Source organism: Ambystoma mexicanum, chromosome 5p, assembly GCF_040938575.1.
Source record: "Ambystoma mexicanum isolate Mex_15411 chromosome 5p, UKY_AmexF1_1, whole genome shotgun sequence".
Classification (NCBI taxonomy): domain Eukaryota; kingdom Metazoa; phylum Chordata; class Amphibia; order Caudata; family Ambystomatidae; genus Ambystoma; species Ambystoma mexicanum.
This window is the reverse complement of record NC_090930.1, coordinates 10,657,757-10,677,767: the sequence shown is the minus strand read 5'-3', so window position 1 is coordinate 10,677,767 and position 20,011 is coordinate 10,657,757. Positions and strand designations below refer to the sequence as shown.

The 20,011-nt window shown below is 46.6% G+C and overlaps 1 protein-coding gene across 1 annotated transcript in view; it reads right to left on the bottom strand.

Moving 5' to 3' along the window:
* Positions 1–7,488: 7,488 nt before the first annotated feature.
* LOC138480451 (vomeronasal type-2 receptor 26-like) overlaps positions 7,489–20,011 on the bottom strand; it is a 119,883-nt gene continuing 107,360 nt past the window's right edge. The window contains exon 4 of the mRNA XM_069612236.1: positions 7,489–8,384. Coding sequence (XP_069468337.1) covers positions 7,489–8,384 — 896 coding nt within the window. The remainder of the gene's footprint in view (positions 8,385–20,011) is intronic.

The following is a 20,011-nucleotide window of genomic DNA, read 5'->3' as shown; positions in this document are numbered from 1 at the left end:
AGGCTTTGACATGGTGGGAGACAGCATACTTATGGAATGAGCCTTTGACATGGTGGGCCACAGCATACATATGGAATGAGCCTTTGACATGGCGGGCCACATCATACTTATGGAATGAGCCTTTGACATGGTGGGCCACAGCATACTTATGGAATGAGCCTTTGACATGGTGGGAGACAGCATACTTATGGAATGAGCCTTTGACATAGTGGGAGACAGCATACTTATGGAATGAGCCTTTGTCATGGTGGGAAACAGCATACTTATGGAATGAGCCTTTGACATGGTGGGAAACAGCATACTTATGGAATGAGCCTTTGACATGGTGGGCCACAGCATACTTATGGAATTAGTTTTTGACATGGTGGGCCACAGCATACTTATGGAATGAGCCTTTGACATGGTGGGAGACAGCATACTTATGGAATGAGCCTTTGACATGGTGGGCCACAGCATACTTATGGAATGAGCCTTTGACATGGTGGGCCACAGCATACTTATGGAATGAGCCTTTGACAGGGTGGGCCACAGCATACTTATGGAATGAGCCTTTGACATGGTTTGCCACAGCATGCTTATGAAATGAGCCTTTGACATGGCGGGCCACAGCATACTTATGGAATGAGCCTTTGACATGGTGGGCCACAGCATACTTATGGAATGAGCCTTTGACATGGCGGGAGACAGCAATCTTATGGAATGAGCCTTTGACATGGTGGGAGACAGCATACTTATGGAATGAGCCTTTGACATGGCGGGCCACATCATGCTTATGGAATGAGCCTTTGACCTGGCGGGCCACAGCATACTTATGGAATGAGCCTTTGACATGGTGGGCCACAATATACTTATGGAATGAGCCTTTGACATGGTGGGCCACAGCATACGTATGGAATGACCCTTTGACATGGTGGGCCCCAGCATACTTATGGAATGAGTTTTTGACATTGTTTGCCACAGCATACTTATGGAATGAGCCTTTGACATGGTGGGCCACAGCATACTTATGGAATGAGCCTTTGACATGGTGGGAAACAGCATACTTATGGAATGAGCCTTTGACATGGTGGGCCACAAAATACTTATGGAATGAGCCTTTGACATGGTGGGCCACAGCATACTTATAGAATGACCCTTTGACATGGTGCGCCCCAGCATACTTATGGAATGAGTTTTTGACATGGTGGGCCACAGCATACTTATGGAATGCGCCTTTGACATGGTGGGAGACAGCATACTTATGGAATGAGCCTTTGGAATGGTGGGCCACAGCATACTTATGGAATGCGCCTTTGACATGGTGGGCCACAGCATACTTATGGAATGCGCCTTTGGCATGGTGGGAGACAGCATACTTATGGAATGAGCCTTTGGCATGGTGGGCCACAGCATACTTATGGAATGAGCCTTTGGCATGTTGGGCCACAGCATACTTATGGAATGAGCCTTTGGCATGGTGGGAGACAGCATACTTATGGAATTAGCCTTTGGCAGGGTGGGCCACAGCATACTCATGGAATGCGCCTTTGACATGGTGGGAGACAGCATACTTATGGAATGAGCCTTTGGCATGGTGGGCCACAGCATACTTATGGAATGAGCCTTTGACATGGTGTGACATGGTGGGCCAGAGCATACTTATGGAATGAGCCTTTGACATGGTGTGACATGGTGGGCCAGAGCATACTTATGGAATGAACCTTTGACATGGTGGGCCAGAGCATGAGCCTTTGACATGGTGGGCCACAGCATACTTATGGAATGAGCCTTTGACATGGTGGGCCACAGCATGAGCCTTTTACATGGTGGGCCACAGCATACTTATGGAATGAGCCTTTGACATGGTGGGCCACAGCATACTTATGGAATGAGCCTTTGACATGGTGGGCCACAGCATACTTATGGAATGAGCCTTTGACATGGTGGGCCACAGCATACTTATGGAATGAGCCTTTGGCATGGTGGGCCACAGCATACTTATGGAATGAGCCTTTGACATGGTGGGCCACAGCATACTTATGGAATGAGCCTTTGACATGGTGGGCCACAGCATACTTATGGAATGAGCCTTTGGCATGGTGGGCCAGAGTATACTTATGGAATGAGCCTTTGACATGGTGGGCCACAGCATGAGCCTTTGACATGGTGGGCCACAGCATACTTATGGAATGAGCCTTTGACATGGTGGGCCACAGCATACTTATGGAATGAGCCTTTGACATGGTGGGCCACAGCATACTTATGGAATGAGCCTTTGACATGGTGGGCCACAGCATACTTATGGAATGAGCCTTTGACATGGTGGGCCACAGCATACTTATGGAATGAGCCTTTGACATGGTGGGCCACAGCATACTTATGGAATGAGCCTTTGACATGGTGGGCCACAGCATACTTATGGAATGAGCCTTTGACATGGTGGGAGACAGCATACTTATGGAATGAGGCTTTGACATGGTGGGAGACAGCATACTTATGGAATGAGCCTTTGACATGGTGGGAGACAGCATAATTATGGAATGAGGCTTTGACATGGTGGGAGACAGCATACTTATGGAATGAGCCTCTGACATGGTGGGAAACAGCATACTTATGGAATGAGCCTTTGACATGGTGGGCCACAGCATACTTATGGAATGAGCCTTTGACATGGTGGGAGACAGCATACTTATGGAATGAGCCTTTGACATGGCGGGCCACAGCATACTTATGGAATGAGCCTTTGACATGACGGGCCACAGCATACTTATGGAATGAGCCTTTGACATGGTGGGCGACAGCATACTTATGGAATGAGCCTTTGACATGGTGGGCCACAGCATACTTATGGAATGAGCCTTTGACATGGTGGGCCACAGCATGAGCCTTTTACATGGTGGGCCACAGCATACTTATGGAATGAGCCTTTGACATGGTGGGCCACAGCATACGTATGGAATGAGCCTTTGACATGGTGGGCCACAGCATACTTATGGAATGAGCCTTTGACATGGTGGGCCACAGCATACTTATGGAATGAATGAAGTCCGTAGGGAATGCCTCAGGGAATGCCTCAGCCAAAGCCCTTAAATGGTTCGCCTCCTTCTTAACAGGACCACATCAGCGGGTGAAGTTGGGGAACTACCTTTTCAGATACTCTGCCACAATGGTGTGGAGTCTCAGAGGGACGGAAGAAGTTTAAAATTAGGTGTATGATTTTCAAATGTCTGAATAATTTAGCACCTAGATATCTGATGGCCAAATTAAAGCGGAATCACCCTGCAGGTTCTTTAAGATCAGAGGACAAGCTCTTGTTGTCCATTCCTCCTCCTACTCTAGGCGTGTTTAGAGGTGACCATAGATTTTCAGCATTTGGGCCAAAACTTTGGAACAGTCTCGCACTGGAGCTGAGAAAACTGGACTCCTTCACATCAGAGGCGTTGCTAGGTGGGCGGGGGGGCCTAAGGGTGCTATAGCCCCTGGTCTTTTGGTTGCAGCCCCGGATTGAATCTCAGGAGCTAGAAGCAAAAGGCGAGCTAGCCCCCAGTCCCGACAGTTCTGACATTAGTGTAGCCCCGGGTCTTTTCCAGACCTAGCAACACCCCTTCTTGACATCATTTCGTAAAAACATACCTGTTTAAATAAGGGCTAGGAATTTAGACGAGTAGGAGAGAGGATGCGATTTGGGGTATTCCCTGAAAATACAGAGAGAACAAAGCTGGGTTTGTAATTACTGCACATTCGGTTTGCAACAAGAAATCGAAGACTATAATGATGGGCCTGGGGAGCAGGGGTTGCAGGGCGTCCCCCGCTCCCCAGGCTTACGGTTATGGGCTGCAGGGGGTGCAGGGGCCATTGGAAGTGGTGGACAATAAAGACCACAAGAAAGAAGAAAAAAGAAAAGGAGCTCCTGCGGTGTCAGCTCTGACCCACGTTAGTGAGAGGGAATTGATGTTGCAGGGACAGAGGAGAGTCAGCAACACACTTCTGTGTGTGCCCCCGAAAAGGAGCATGGGGGGGGGGTAGAATATGCAGGATGCCGGCTAGCAGGATCTACGCACAATGAGATTTTGCGATTTTACATTTTCGGATTTGCAATTTCCTGATGCGCAGTAATCACGTAGATCCTCGATTTGGTTTCTCTAGCCGTGCGATACAAATCACTCAATCAATCAATTTAAAACTATGGATGGTTTTCATATGTTCAGCAGATCCCAGCTTGAACTTCCTGTCCTCTGATTTGCTTGAACTGGTCATAGGAAAGCGTATTCTCCCACTTTGACCTCAACACATTATCTCTAATCCCATTGACCGTCTTCAAGGGTACCCAATAACCTCCTAACTTACACCAATTAGGACAGTGGTCTCCTTCCTCTTACAAATCCAAAGGGAGTCAGCCCTGATTGCCACTATGACCCTGCTTACCAATGACTTGGCTAATTCCCCCTGAATGCAACCCGTTGCCATTTCATTTTCCCTTTCTACCCAACATTTGTCTGACGGATAATGCAGGGCCCTTCTCCAAAGATTAATTATCAGCTTTTAGAAAAGACAGTTGCCTCCCTTACGATGTAAATTGCTACACACCACTCCCCTTATCGCACAAGGACAACGCACCTTATGACAGAGCAATGAACCAGACAAAGGGATCTGTCTAAAAGGTTGGCGTGGACAAACACCAGGAAATAGGGTGGAAAGGGCTGGACATACTAAACAAACTATAACATTTATGCAAATTGTTCAGTTTATCTAACATTTTATGGAACTAGATGTACTCACTTGGCATGACTATTATGCAAAGCGTCTTCTGAATCTTTCAGCAGCTCCACCTTGACCCTATAACATCTTTGTTATTTTTAGTTGATCTTCTACAATCTTGCACAGAATTGTGGTTAATTTAATAATACCCATTGCACCTGCCTGTAAACCCCCTCACTAACTGCGCTATGCTTTTTAAAAGCCAATGTTTTACACCTTTGTCTATCTTTAATGTGGCCTTACCAGGATATCGGGCAGCAGAAATGATAAACTGAGGATGTTGGTAGGCCGCTGGTACTACTGGCGACCTACCAGCAACCTCATCATGAGGGTCTAGGTCTTTGACTACTTGGAGGGCAACAGGCTCAATAGGAGCGCAAGATGGGTTGGCAGTGCAAAGGATGGGTGCCAATATAATAGAAGAGGTGGGGGGGTTTGGGGTGAGCTGGTGGACTGAAAGAGGGTTGGTGAGGGAAAGAGAGAAGGGCTTTGAGAGCCATGTATTTTACTGATTTTGGAGAAAAAACAGTGAGTAAAGTAGTGAGTTAAGTCATTAGCAGAAAGGGAGGAAGCGATGGATTTTGGGAGGCATGAGAAATTATTGGAGGGTAGATGATAGTTTGCCTGGGTGATTTTGATTTAAGGAAATTAGGTTTGTGAAGTAGGAGGATTGTGCAGGGTTCAGTTCAGAGGTTGGGCAGCAAGGGACTTGTTGTAGATTAGGAGTAGGGAAGGTGTGAATGTGCGAGCAAGATAATGTTGATCAAATGGAATCAGACGTGCACAGTGAAAACATGTCAATGGAAGATGCATGAATCGGGGAAGAGAGAGAAGTGAGGTGCACACGTCATCAAGGTAAGAGGCAAGAGGGTCCGGCCTGAGTGTCCTAATAGTCACTGAAGGTAGAGGGACTGAGGTGATAAAATGAACAATGGAGTCAGCAGAGGGAGGGGGGTCAATGAGGAGGTCAGAGGAAGGGAGTGAATTAGAGAAAACAACAAAGTCAAGAGAGTTCCCACAAGATTTGTTAGATTTTACATGGAGGGAGTAGAGGTGTGGTCAGATAAGGGGGAGTTAAGTCCAATGCAGGTGGCTGCAGATGGCTTGGAAAGGTTAAAGCCCCCTTCGCATGCCAATGGGAATGTTGGTAGAAAGTGACTCAAGGAGAAGAGCCAGATCAAAGAAGGAGTTGAGAGGACCAGGGGGCTGATAAAGAGCCAGAACAGTGAGAGGAGATGAAAAGTAGCATATTCAAAAGAGACAGAGTTGATGTCAGAGAAGGGAGAAAGGTGGTGTTATGATATGATGTAGCATTTATATCTCGCCTGTACACAAGTGTTTCTAGGCGTGACAAGACAAGGAGGGGGAAACAAAAGGGAGGACAAAATAACGATCTTATTAGGCCTTACGCAAGTGCGGGGAAGCGGGAAGGGGAGAAGTACCAGGGATGGAGGGATAGGGGGAAGTGCAATTGCAGCCAGCAGGTGGCTCATAAGTGTAGAGAAAAGGGTTGTAGATACAGACCCTTAAGTGCTGGGGAGTCCGGAGGCAATGCGAGGGCAACTGGGCATGCAGAAGCCTGCGCCCAAGTTCAGAGGGTGACCAGTGAGCGGTTACTGACAACTGATAAGGATCCCCACAGCACTGTCCTTCAGGTCTTGGAGAGTGTGAGAAGGTAGCAGAGTTAGTGTTCAGAGCTGCTTGTGTAGTAGATTCATGAGGGGAGAACCAGGTTTATATGATAGCGAGAAGTGAAAGTTGAGGGGGATAAACGTTGGTGCTTGTTGTAAGATTTGTTGCAGAGGGATTGTGTGTTCCAGGGCCAAGTGTAAGGGCATATGAACAGTTGTCGTGTGATAGGTGCGGGGGTATATGAAGCTGAAGATCCCGAGAGCACATAATAATAATAATAATAATAATAATAATAATAATAATTTTATTTCAGGGGTGCCTGTGTAGTGGGGAAGGAGGAAGACAGGAGTGCCACAGAGTGATGTAGAAGGTAAACCAAGCCGAGACTTTAGGTTATGAGAGAAAGGAAGAAGAAGACTGAGTAGAAGGATTGAAGAAAGAGGCAAGTGAAGACAATGTAGAAAGGGTGTATCCCAAGAGTGAGAGAGGGTAGGTGGGTGAGCAGAACAGGAAGGGGTTGATGGTTGACTGAGAAGAACCAGGTGTAAATTCTGAGTTGGGCTAGAATGTGGCTAAAGACAGTTTACAGACACAAAACAGCAATGTTCATGGGTCCAATGAGGCAGTAGAAGGTCTGCAGTGTATGGATAGTCAATGGGTGTAAGGATTGCTATGCATGAAATCAGAAATCAGAAAACGGTGAGTGTGAAATCCTGTCTTGAACAGGGGGCCTGGCCTTAGGCCATTTCCGACCCAATCAGGTAGATGTTCTTTGTTGCATTTGGCTCTTGGATGCAAACGCCCCGGCTGGTCAACCAGTATAAACAAATAAGGGAGGCAGTGTGTCACATGTCCCTCTGGGAGCTAATCACAATGTTACAGATGGCTTCCACCCTTGCAGGTAGAGTCCTGGATGTTGTAGTACCAGGGAGTTACAATGTGTAGACAGAACCCTTAGATCGGGCACAGGCTCCTCTGACCAAGCAGGATGCAGCTTGAAAAAGATATATATTGAAAACGATCATCCAGAGAGTCACATGTCCCGCTGGGATTGAAATACGGTGTTCCAGATATGTGCTGGCAGTGGCAGATGAAGGGTGCTGCTAAGAAGGAACTTTTTTAAGGTGATCTTTGCATTAAGTGTTGCCTGGTGTTCTGATTGGGCCTCCAAAGGATAATATAACACTTGGGAATGAAGATACAGCCCAGAAGTCCAGAACCGGAAGACAAGATGGCAAAAATCTCCACGGCCACCATGTACTTCCCCTGCGTGCTCAGGTAAGCCGGGATGAAGGAGACCCAGACGGCCAGGAACACAAGCATACTGAAGGTCAGGAACTTGGCCTCGTTAAAGCTCTGGGGCAAATTACGGGCATGAAATGCAACCACAAAACTGACGCTGGCCAACAATCCCAGATATCCCAACATCAGGTAGAAGAAGAAAACAGAGCCCTCATCACATTGGATGATGGTTGTGTCCCCATTTTGTATCTCCACTGGAAATGGGGGGTCAAGAAGCAACCAGGCTATGCATATGAGTATTGGAACCGATGCACATGAAAGAACTACAGCATAGGGCACTCTAGGGCCCAGCCACCTGGAAGAGCGACTACTGGGGTTCCGGGCATTGAACGCTATAATCACAGTGATGGTCTTTGCCAGAACGGTGGAGATGCTGATGGAAAAAGCAATACCAAAGGAGTTTTGCCGGATCATGCAGGTGACCCTCAGGGGATGGCCAATGAAGGTGAAAGATGAGAGGAAGCAGAGCATGAGGGCAATCAGAAGCATGTAGCTGATTCCTCGATTGTTCGCTTTGACGATTGGTGTGTCCTGGTACCTCCTGAAGACCCAGAGCACAAACAGGGTGACAAGGAAGAAGAGCCCGGCCAGGCATGATACATTGAGCCCCAAAGGTTCTTCAAAGGAGAGGAACTGGAAGGTGTTCAGGTCACATTGGGTGCGCTCTTTATTTGGCCAGTGATCTTCAGGACAGTTTGTGCAGTCGACAGAATCTAGAAGGAAATAAAGGTCTTTATATATTTATTAGAAAATGCCACTGATTTATGGGTTTTTTCAGTTAACTAAACATGATTCATTCACTTATAGCATCTGCTCTGCTGTCACAATGTCACATGAGTGGCCACATGTTCTGTCCTCCTTCTAAACCTTGTTTCCCTGGAACACAGCGGGAGATGAATCTCTGAAGCAGGCACGCCTCATAGACATTCTCAAATAAAATTGGACATAATTAACTGTTTCAGAAAAACTAAATTTGATGAGGGAAACATCTGAGTCAATGCTTCTCATGCACTGAGACTCTCTGGTTATTATTCCAGGGTATTAGCCAATTGATAATCATTTAATGCCACAAGGATTCTAGTGGCGTCTAATGACTGTGTACGTGGATTTCCAGTATCTCGAAAATTACTCCCTTCCCCTAGTATTGTCTCGGGAGGATAGCTCAGGGGCAACGCGATCGCCTTGGAAGCAAGAGGACACGGAGCAACACAGGTTCCATCACCGGATCCACGTTTAGAAACCTCTGGGAATTAGGCACGTTATAAATAACCTATCATATCAGATAGTGTGGTCTAGACTCTTGGGTAGTGTTGAGAAACCTGCGGCCTGTCAGATGTTTTGCTCTAAAACTCTCGCAATCCCTTACAATTGATAACACTAGTGAGGGCTGACAGGCACTGTAAGTCAAAGCATCTTGAGGGCTGCTCATTAACTAGTACAGATCAGGTGCAAGCCTTTCCCTCCTAACAGTGAAGTGACATGGGGCACGGAAGGTGACTTCTAGGCCCGGGCAGAGTTTCTATGAAGCAGTTTGCCAGCTCCTTTGAGTTGATTCAGGGGCCCCAGGTCTGTTTGTTTCTTGCAGTCACAGTCAGCATGCATCTCCAGGGGGTTCTTTGACAGTTTGGTGATGTTTGAGTTTCAGAGCACAGTGTAAGGCTGTTGCTAAAGACTTTTATTGGAATGAAAATCAAAGAGAAAACCTTCCCCCATTACTAAGAGACGTTTGCATACCACAACTAAACAGTAAGGGTTCTGTCAGAATGTCAGTCTAAATTAAATTCTCCACCATCCTGTGTCAAAACCTATTTCCGTCCCTTACACTCTGAACAAAACTAAGGAAAATGCCGATCTTCTAGGTCCAGAAGAATGACTCCCTTTTTCTGGACTATAGATCAATGTTTACCTCCTGGTGACAAAAGAAAGAGTTCTTTGCAAAGATCCAAACCAAAAGTTCAAAAAGTTTTCCTGGATTGGTACACGGAGAAAAGAAAGTCTCTCAAGTTAACTTCCCAGTTCACAATGTTAGGGGATGAGTCCCTCTGCCTTCTTCAGTATTCGTCAATTTTCTCGAAGTACTTTGCAATAGCAGGTGGAATGACTCCCTTCCCCTGGCCTTTCACAAGCTTTACAATAAAGTTCACACTGCCAGGAAAAATGACTCCCTCCCCCTGGCCTTTCTCAAGCTTTACAATACAATTCACACTGCCAGGGAAAATGACTTCCTTCCCCTGGTCTTGCTCAAGATTTACAATACAGTTCACACTGCCAGGGGGAATGACTCCCTTCCCCTGGTCTTGCTCAAGCTTTACAATACAGTTTACACTGCCAGGGGGAATGACTCCCTTCCCCTGGTCTTTCTCAGGCTTCACAATGCAGTTTGCAATTCCAGGGGAATGACTCCCTTTCCCTGGCCTTTCTCAGGTTTCACAATGCAGTTTGCAGTGCCGGGGGAATGACTCCCTTCCCTTTGCCTTTCTCAAGCTTTACAATGCAATTTGCAATGCCAGCAGGAATGACTTCCTTCCCCTGGTCTTTCTCAGACTTTACAATACCGTTCACACTGCTAGGAGGAATGACTTCCTTCCCCTGACCTTTCTCAAGCTTTACAGTACAATTCACACTACCAGGGAGAATGACTCCCTTCCCCTGGTCTTTCTCAGGCTTCACAATGCAGTTTGCAATGCCAGGGGAAAAACTCCCTTTCCCTGGCCTTTCTCAGCTTTACAATACCGTTCACACTGCCAGGAGAAATGACTCCCTTTCCCTGGCCTTTCTCAGGTTTCACAATGCAGTTTGCAATGTCAGGGAGAATGACTCCCTTTCTATGGCCTTTCTCAGGCTTCACAATACCGTTCACACTGCCAGGAGGAATGACTCCCTTTCCCTGGCCTTTCTCCGGTTTCACAATGCAGTTCACAATGTCAGGAGGAATGACTCCCTTCCCCTAGCCTTTCTCAGGCTTTACAATACAGTTCACAATGCCAGGAGGAATGACTCCCTTCCCCTAGCCTTTCTCAGGCTTTACAATACAGTTCACAAAGCCAAGAGGAATGACTCCCTTTCCCTGGCCTTTCTCAGGCTTTACAATACAGTTCACAATGCCAGGAGGAATGACTCCCTTCCCCTAGCCTTTCTCAGGCTTTACAATACAGTTCACAAAGCCAAGAGGAATGACTCCCTTTCCCTGGCCTTTCTCCGGTTTCACAACGCAGTTCACACTGCCAGGAGGAATTACTCCCTTTCCCTGGCCTTTCTCCGGTTTCACAATGCAGTTCAAAATGCCAAGAGGAATGACTTTCTTCCTCTGATCTTTCTCAGGCTTTCTTTGATTGGGTCCCTGGAAAAGGCCTCCCTTGTCTAGGTATATTGCTCTCAGTGGTTTCACAATGTCAGTGAAATTACTTCCATCCCATCGCCTGTTCTAAGGCTTACTTTTTGCTTCACAATACCAGGGGGAGTGTCTTTCTTCCCTTGATCTCTTTATTGTTCTGGCACAGTTCACTATACCAGGGCAAAGTATTCCCTTCCCCTGGTAATTCTCCAACTTTGTTTCACAGTACCCACAGCCAGGAAAATGACTCCCTTTCCCTTGCCTAGACTAACTTGGTTCACTAACCTGGCTAGTATCTCAGCTTTCTTTAGCTTTGATCTTCTCGTCAGTCTTTTCCAATAAGACACTGAGCACGAAGATGTCCTCCACACTTCCCCTTGGTTTTCTCTCAATTCGGTAGGGTCTCTTTACCTACCCTTTCTGGTTCTCACTTCGTCCTGGGCTCTCCCACTAGCCCCAGATGGAGGCTGGCAGCTCTCTGCGGCCCCTCCATACTAGCCACAACCCTCTTGGCCCCCCAACACCTTTCAGGGAACCCGTGTTCCTTTGTGAGTAGTGTGCGAGGGTTCCAGTTTCTCTCTGGTGTCTGCTAACAGCCGCGGGTCTCTGTGGCTTCTGTGGACCTCTTCTATGCTGCGGCAGCTCCGCAACCTCTGGCTTCTCCCCGGTCGTGCGTTTCTCATTCCCAGCAGCTCCTAGGCTTTATCAAAGCCTGCAGCTTTCATACGCTAGACAGCTGTGTTGTTCCTCATTTTAAGACCGGCTTCGGACTTCTCGGCTCCCTCTTCTGCATTCCAGTCTGCTTCCTCTTCCTTTACCGTACCACGTTCGTTCTTGCGTCTGCTCCAAGGAAGGCTAGACATGTTGAATTGTCCTTCTTTCTTTTTTATTGCCAATAGCTGAATACCTTGTTTGAGGCAACCATACCACTCTCTCTGGTTCTGCTGGGCCTTCAGTATGGCTCCACAGCTCTTCTAAGTCCCAGTACTTAAGGGATACACGTACCTTGAGGAGTTGACAGCTCTTCTAAGTCCCAGTACTTAAGGGATACACGTACCTTGAGGAGTTGACAGTCTTCCTCGTCCCAGTATTTCCTATACTAATAGTTTGACATAAACATATATGAACACTAGGGTAGGAAGGTGTGTTATCATGTTCTCCCCAGATCATCACTAATGCCATAGAGGTTTCCCACCCCATGAGATCCACCCGCTGAGTACCACCCCCAGGAGGACTGTAGTGGAGCAGCCTCACCTCCCTGGCCTCATGGGACGGGACTTCCCCTAGGGGAGAAGTAACGACATCTGGGGATTCGTCACAACAGACTTGCACAAAACAAAAGTCATATCTGCTCTCACCGAACAGGAAAACTGCCAGAAGAGAAAGGTGGGGGGAAAGGTTGTTTGAGGTTGAAGTTGCCTAACGTAAGAGAAAAATAAGAGTTTTGTGCATTTTCCATTGGTATCCAAAAAAGAGAGGGTATTAAGGTATTCAGTATTCTCTCCCAGCATGTGAAAGTATACGCTGCAAAATCCAGGTCACTGGGTCCAGCCTGCTAAGCAACGAGCGTGCCCTGGGACCCTCTGTAGTCCATAAGGTCTGCAAAGCTGGAGGAGGCACTTCTCTGTAGTTTTGTTGCAGAGATAATGAAATCTCACACCCACACGATGCAACTATTCATCCTCATGAGAGAGCTCCTGGGACCAAGATTATTGCTTGTAAAGGACAATGAGGAGAATAATGTATTATTTACCATATCCTTAATAACAAGAATGAAGGTGTTACTGGTAATATTCATATTTAAATAGTTTAAGTTTCTGACAGTCATGAACCTATGAGCGACCAGAACTGCACAGCAAAAGGAATTCCTTTCAACGTCAATTCACAGAACAAGTTCTGACCTCCTTAAATCGCTGTTTAGAGAAAGGTTCATCAGCCTTCCATGCATTTACACAAACCTAGCCCCTGAACCTCTGAAGAGTTCAGGGTGTTCATGAAACTCAGAGTAAACTGGACATGGGTGGTTGGGTTGAGTAGGTCTGGCTGTGGAAATTCCTTCCTTTTCTGAAAGACTACTTGAGTAGTACCCAAGATTAAGGGGAAAATGTGTTGCAAATTGTGATTTTATAGAATATTTATTCACTATCACTGGTCAAATCTATTAGCTACAAAGGAAAGCAACTCATCAACCTGCCCACATTGTCATAAAGTGGCCTCAGATTTATTTATTTATTTATTGAGCATTTGATAGGCGCCAATACAACAGAATTGTGTTTCAAGGCACCACAAGGCTAAATGGTGAGGGAACAAGGTGAATTAATAACAATGGCAAAACAGAAAGTATACATTTGTGGTCCTACTAGCCCTCGTGGCATTTGGACGTGCAAGTGCAGTGAAGAGAAGTGCAAGAGTTAGGGCTGGGCGGGGGGCGGGGTATGGACAAGTGCTGGTGGGTGCCTGGGATGGAAGGGCCAAGGGGAACCAGGAGGAGGCCTCAGGATACATGCTAGTGTGGTCAAACCCCCAGGTGGGTTGCACAGCTGCAAAGCATGGGCATGCAGGGGGCAGTGCAGTTGAGGGGTGTAGTTTGGGGGGGTGCTGGTATCGACTGGGTAGAGGGTCTGGTAACCTTTGTGATGCATGGGGACCAGGTCACCAGTGGCAGTGGCAGTGGGGTAGTTAGCAAGGAAGGGAAAGAGGGAAAGAAGTAGAAAAGAGCAGAGTTTTTAGACGTTTCCAGAACTTAAGGCGATCCGGTTCAAGTATGGGGGGGCAGGGAGGCTGTTCCAAAGGGAGGTACCAGCGGAGAAGAGAGAGACCTGCCTCCCACTCTCTGCTTGGAGAATCGTTTGACAAAGAGTTGGAATTAGAGGAGTGGAGGGCTCTAGCAGGGGAATATTTAGGGAGGGAAAGTGGCGATAGAGTGGTCCCAGGTCCCAGAAAGCCTTGTGGATGATGCAGAGGGTCTTGAATTTGATCCTTGCAGCCACAGGGAGCCAGTGGGGAGATTTATTTTAGGGATGGAGAGATGTGGCCCCTGGGCTTGAGGCTAATGATACGTTTTGCAGCCCAATTCTGGATTAGCTGAAGGGTGTGAAGGGAGGAGAGGGGGAGATTGAGGAAGAGGCTGTTGCAGTAGTCCAGTCTAGAGAGGACCAGAGCTCTGGAGACATTGAGCTTCTGGGGGAAGGTAAGGAAAGGTGGAATGCCTCTGAAGAGGTGCAGCTAGAAATGGGCTTTCTTGGCAAGGTCCAATGTGTGAGGGGTGAAGGAGAGAGCAGAGTTGAAGATGAACCCAGGGTTTTTGGCCCAACAAAATGGTGGGTGTAGAGGGCGCACAGAGGCAGGCCAGAAGGTAGGAGGAAAACAGGGCACAGGCGTCCCAATGAGAAGGATCTCCATTTTACTGGCATTAATACAGAAACCATCGTGCTGCTATTTTCAGGGAGTTCAACCCATTGATATGTTTTCCTGTTTGAGGTTGTGAAAATCTTTCCCCAATGCCATAATTATAAGAGGCTAAATTAAAAGGTTGTATCAATATGGTGTGTTCCATGACTTGTGACATTAATCCGTTGACTATTCTGTCATTGAGCAGAGTGAAGCCCATCACTTGACTGGGGGGCCAGCGTTAAAGGTGGGGCCAGGAGGAGGCAAAGAACAGAAGTGGCAATGGGAAGAGAAAAGCCCATCACTTGACTCGGGAGCAAGAGCAAAGAGTGGGACCAGGTGGAAGCAAAGAACAGACGTGTCATTGAGCAGAGTGATGCCCATCCCTTGACTGGGGAGCAAGCAATAAAGGTTGGATCAAGAGGAGACAAATACTAAAAGTGGCACTGAGCAGAGTGAAGCCCATCACTTGACTGGGAATCAAACATGAAGGGTGGTTTCAGAAGGATCAAATAGCAGAAATAGCATTAAGCAAAGTGAAGCCCATCACTTGACTGGGGGGCCAGCTTTAAAGGTGGGGCTAGGAGGAGGCAAAGAACAGAAGTGGCAATGAGCAGAGTGAAGTCCATCACTTGACTGGGGAACAAGCGTAAAGGGTGCGACCAGGAGGAGGCAAATAACAGAAGTGGCTTTGAGAAGAGAAAGGCCCATCACTTGACTCGGGAGCAAGAGCAAAAAGTGGGACCAGGTGGAAGCAAAGAACAGACGTGTCATTGAGCAGAGTGATGCCCATCCCTTGACTTGGGGGGCAAGCATGAAGGTTGGAAGTTGCAGGAGGCAAATAGCAGAAGTCTCATTGAGCAGAGTGAAGCCCAACCCTTGACTGGGGAGCAAGTGTTAAAGGTGGGACCAGGGGGAGGCAAATAACAGAAATGCCTTTGAGCAGAGTGAAGCCCATCACTTGACTGGGGAGCAAACATTAAGGGTGGGATCAGGAGGAGGCAAAAAACAGGAGTGGCAATGAGCAGAGTGAAACTATCACTTAACGGGGGAGCAAGCGCTAAGGGTGGGACCAAGAGGAGGCAAAAAACAGGAGTGGCAATGAGCAGAGTGAAGTCATCACTTAACTGGGGAACAAACATTAAGGATGGGACAAGGAGGAGGCAAATAACTGAAGTGTCATTGAGCAGAGTGAAGCCATCACTTAACTGGGGAGCAAGTGCTAAGGGTGGGACCAAGAGGAGGCAAATAACAGAAGTGGAAATGAGCAGAGTGAAGCCCATCACTTGACTGGGGAGTAAGCATTACGGGTGGGTTTAGTAGGAGGCAAATAACAGAAGTGGCATTGAGCAGAGTGAAGCCCATCACCTGACTGGGGAACAAGCATTAAGGGTGGGTTCAAGAGGAGGCAAATAACACAAGTGGCACAGTGAAGCCCATCACTTGACTGGGGAGCAAGCGTTAAGGGTCGGATCAGGAAGAGACAAGTAACAGAAGTGGCATTGAGCACAGTGAAGCCCATCACTTGACGGATAGCAAGCGTTAAGGGTGGTTTCAGGAGGAGGCAAATAACAGAAGTGACATTGAGCAGAGTGAAGCCCATCACTTGACTGTGGAGCAAGCATTAAGGGTGGGACCAGAAAGAGGCAAATAACAGAAGTGACATTGAGCAGAGTGAAGCCCATCACTTGTCTGGGGAGCAAGCGTTAAGGGTCGGATCAGGAAGAGACAAATAACAGAAGTGGCATTGAGCACAGTGAAGCCCATCACTTGACGGATAGCAAGCGTTAAGGGTGGTTTCAGGAGGAGGCAAATAACTGAAGTGTCATTGAGCAGAGTGAAGCCATCACTTAACTGGGGAGCAAGTGCTAAGGGTGGGACCAAGAGGAGGCAAATAACAGAAGTGGAAATGAGCAGAGTGAAGCCCATCACTTGACTGGGGAGTAAGCATTACGGGTGGGTTTAGTAGGAGGCAAATAACAGAAGTGGCATTGAGCAGAGTGAAGCCCATCACCTGACTGGGGAACAAGCATTAAGGGTGGGTTCAAGAGGAGGCAAATAACACAAGTGGCACAGTGAAGCCCATCACTTGACTGGGGAGCAAACGTTAAGGGTCAGATCAGGAAGAGACAAATAACAGAAGTGGCATTGAGCACAGTGAAGCCCATCACTTGACTGGGGAGCAACCGTTAAGGGTCGGATCAGGAGGCGGCAAATAACAGAAGTGGCATTGAGCAGAGTGAAGCCCATCACTTGACTGGGGAGCAAGCATTAAGGGTGGGACCAGAAAGAGGCAAATAACAGAAGTGACATTGAGCAGAGTGAAGCCCATCACTTGTCTGGGGAGCAAGCGTTAAGGGTCGGATCAGGAAGAGACAAATAACAGAAGTGACATTGAGCACAGTGAAGCCCATCTGTGGGATGTATTTACCCATGCATCCGAGCCCTACCTCAAGACTGTGCAGTACTGGCATTGAAAACATCATAATGGCCAGAACTTCCCAGAAGATGCCCAGGGAAGTGCATGAAGAATAGGCTGCCACCCATTTTGCCGATGTTATGGGCACAGAAGGGCACTGCCTAAAACCACCATTGGACTACCCGCACAGTAGTCTGAAACCATTGGGAATGGCAATGCTGATTGCCAAAAGCCACCTAGAATTGTGGGGAATTCATTTTTCTTGAATGTCAAATATGGCAAAATCATGGGCACAGAATTACTTTACTTCAGAAACACACCAATGCCATGTCCTGAACATGGACAATATACTCCATGTAATATCACTTGCTGAAATGAATCAATCTAAAAAAAATCCCAAGGAGGGATGCAGTAACCGCAAAATCCTGAGGGTGGCACTGGCGGTCTAAACTCTGACAGGAGAGCTGTCTTGCAAAACTGTCTAGTGCAAAGAAAGGGGTCTCATTTCATCAAAAGTTCAAAGGGGTTGCCTGTCCTGAGAACTCTTGACACTTCAGAACTCAACACAAGAAGCCAGGAAATCACAGGGTTCTGTTAATTAAATGCAAAGTGGCTCTCTGGCCTCCTGATGTCAGCTTCCCAGAGACCACACAATGACCCCTCTCCTCTGAAAGGAATATGTTGATTTTTACTGTTTCCTGTCAACAAAGGCCTGCCTGCCAGAGGACACGTGACTGACCCACCCAAGTCTTGGAGGCGGACTCCAACAATCTGAGGACTGAATTGAAAGTAAAATATATATTTTACAAAAACACTGATAACTCTTTGTAATCAAATGACAGAAATGTCAACTTTGAGAGACTTAATTTAAAAATTGTACCTTTAATTCAAGCCCAAACTCCAAATTGTGGGATATTCTGGGACAAAACCCTGCTGTTTATTAATATTACAGACTCCCTGTTTCAGCTAGACAAACGAAAATGCATTGGTATGTGGGTAGATATGTGAGGAACAGTTGTATAAAATTTAATGAAGATCCAATGTTGTTTAGCACATTAAAAAGTGCAAAATATTGCCATTTCTGAATGCAAGCTCCCAGGAAGAGCAGAGTTTGAACAGCGGATACCTCCTGTGATATGTGAGGGGTGCGTGTAATTTTAAAACAATATGTACCTCTGCAAATATGTATTTGGTTCAAATCTAGATTTGTGTGTAAGTTGACAGGAGGAGTGGACTTTCTGCAGGCTGTAAAATGGCATCACTCTGACACAACTTAGCTCCCCCAATCAGGGGAGAAATGAAAGCTGGACCAATGACAAGTGAGAGGGGCAAGTTTAGTTATGACCAACACACACACCCACTTGCAGAACATATAAATGGACCACTGAAACTTAGGTAGAGACATTCATTTCCATCTGCAGCGGGACCCTCTGCCGGAAAAATCCATACTTACCTCCATCAACCTTCAAGGAGCCAACACTTAGACTCCAAGATAAACAGAGACTACAGAACCTTAACCAAAAAGGCCACTGCCAGCAAGAGTATTTGTCAACAGGCCTGAAAATCTTTTTGCAACTGAACTCTTCAGACAGCCGGCTGACGCCGTCTGAATTTTGCCAAGAACTTTTGCAAGAACCCGGTGACAGAAATATCCAAAGAGAAGGCAGGACCCGACCCAGAGAACCGGTGCCTAGCAGAGACCAGGCCATTGTATCCAGAGTGCGGACCCCGATGCGATGCTGTGAGCAGTTCCAGAGGCCAGGCGCTGTGAGCGGAATTCGGGAAGACCTGACCAGACTGAAGTCCGTGACCAAGTCGCTTTCCGGTTCAAAATCTCTTGTGAGTACTCAGCAAAACTCAGAACACATCTCTTAGTTAAAATCATATAATTCAATCCATTTTTAATCTAAGTAGAACTGCAGCTTAGCAATTGTGTTATTCTGCCATCATTTTTAAAGCTGAAAAAGTGTTGCGTTTAAAATTTGCAAAACAAAAACGACCTTCACTAAATCGCTCATATCTCCGTGACCGTTTGTGCTAGAGACTTGCAGTAACTTTCATCTGGAAGATGAGATCCTAGGCTTTCCTAGGACCCCAAAATGATAGTGATAGTCCTTGTAGTTCCTCTGTAATCGCCCCAGACGCATTCGCGAATTTTGCCGCGATTTGCAAATTTCTCCACGTGTGAAAACAGAAGCTTCTTGCTTCCATTTGCCAGAAATTCGTTTAACCTGCTAATTATCCCTGAATCATTGCTAGTGTGAGCCTGGACTAATATTAACTAGATACCACTCACCCTGAACCTCTAGAGGGAATTAAAAGCATTTTAACATATTTTCACTCCATTGCCAGCACCTATCAAAGCATTTTGCCTGTGTTTTCAACATCTGTAGTCTAAGTTGCTGGGGTGAACTGAATCACATTTGATTGCATTTCTGAGAACTGTGTGTTTTCCTTCCATTTCCTTGCATTGCATAAAAGGGGGGTGAATTGTCCAAGAAAGTGATTACATTGTCTTTTGCTGAAATCCTATCAAGTTATTTTCTGTACTGCATTTCATTCCACATTGCATCCATTTGAACCCATAAAAGTATTGTTGCTATCTTATCCATTTCATGTCAACTCCTTAGTGATTATCAAGAAGTGTGCTAGTGCCAGATTCTCCGTTGTTAATCTTTATCATATCAGATTAAGTGTGCTATTCAATTATTAATTTATTCTAAAGTGTGATATATATACCTATTGTTTAAACTATCAATTAAACCTTTTAACTTGCAAAACAGAACTACTTCTTGGCTCAGTGGGGTCAGGAGGATTCCAAGAGAGGGGTGTTATATAGGGGTAGTCATCCAGAACGCATGAACTGGACATAAAGATATATCAATAAGGGTTTTCATTCAGTATTATAGACTAGGCGCTTACTTAGCTGTAGTGTTGGATTGAATCCTCTTACACATCACTTGACGGATAGCAAGCGTTAAGGGTGGTTTCAGGAGGAGGCAAATAACAGAAGTGGCATTGAGCAGAGTGAAGCCCATCACTTGACTGGGGAGCAAGCATTAAGGGTGGGACCAGAAAGAGGCAAATAGCAGAAGTCTCATTGAGCAGAGTGAAGCCCAACCCTTGACTGGGGAGCAAGTGTTAAAGGTGGGACCAGGGGGAGGCAAATAACAGAAATGTCTTTGAGCAGAGTGAAG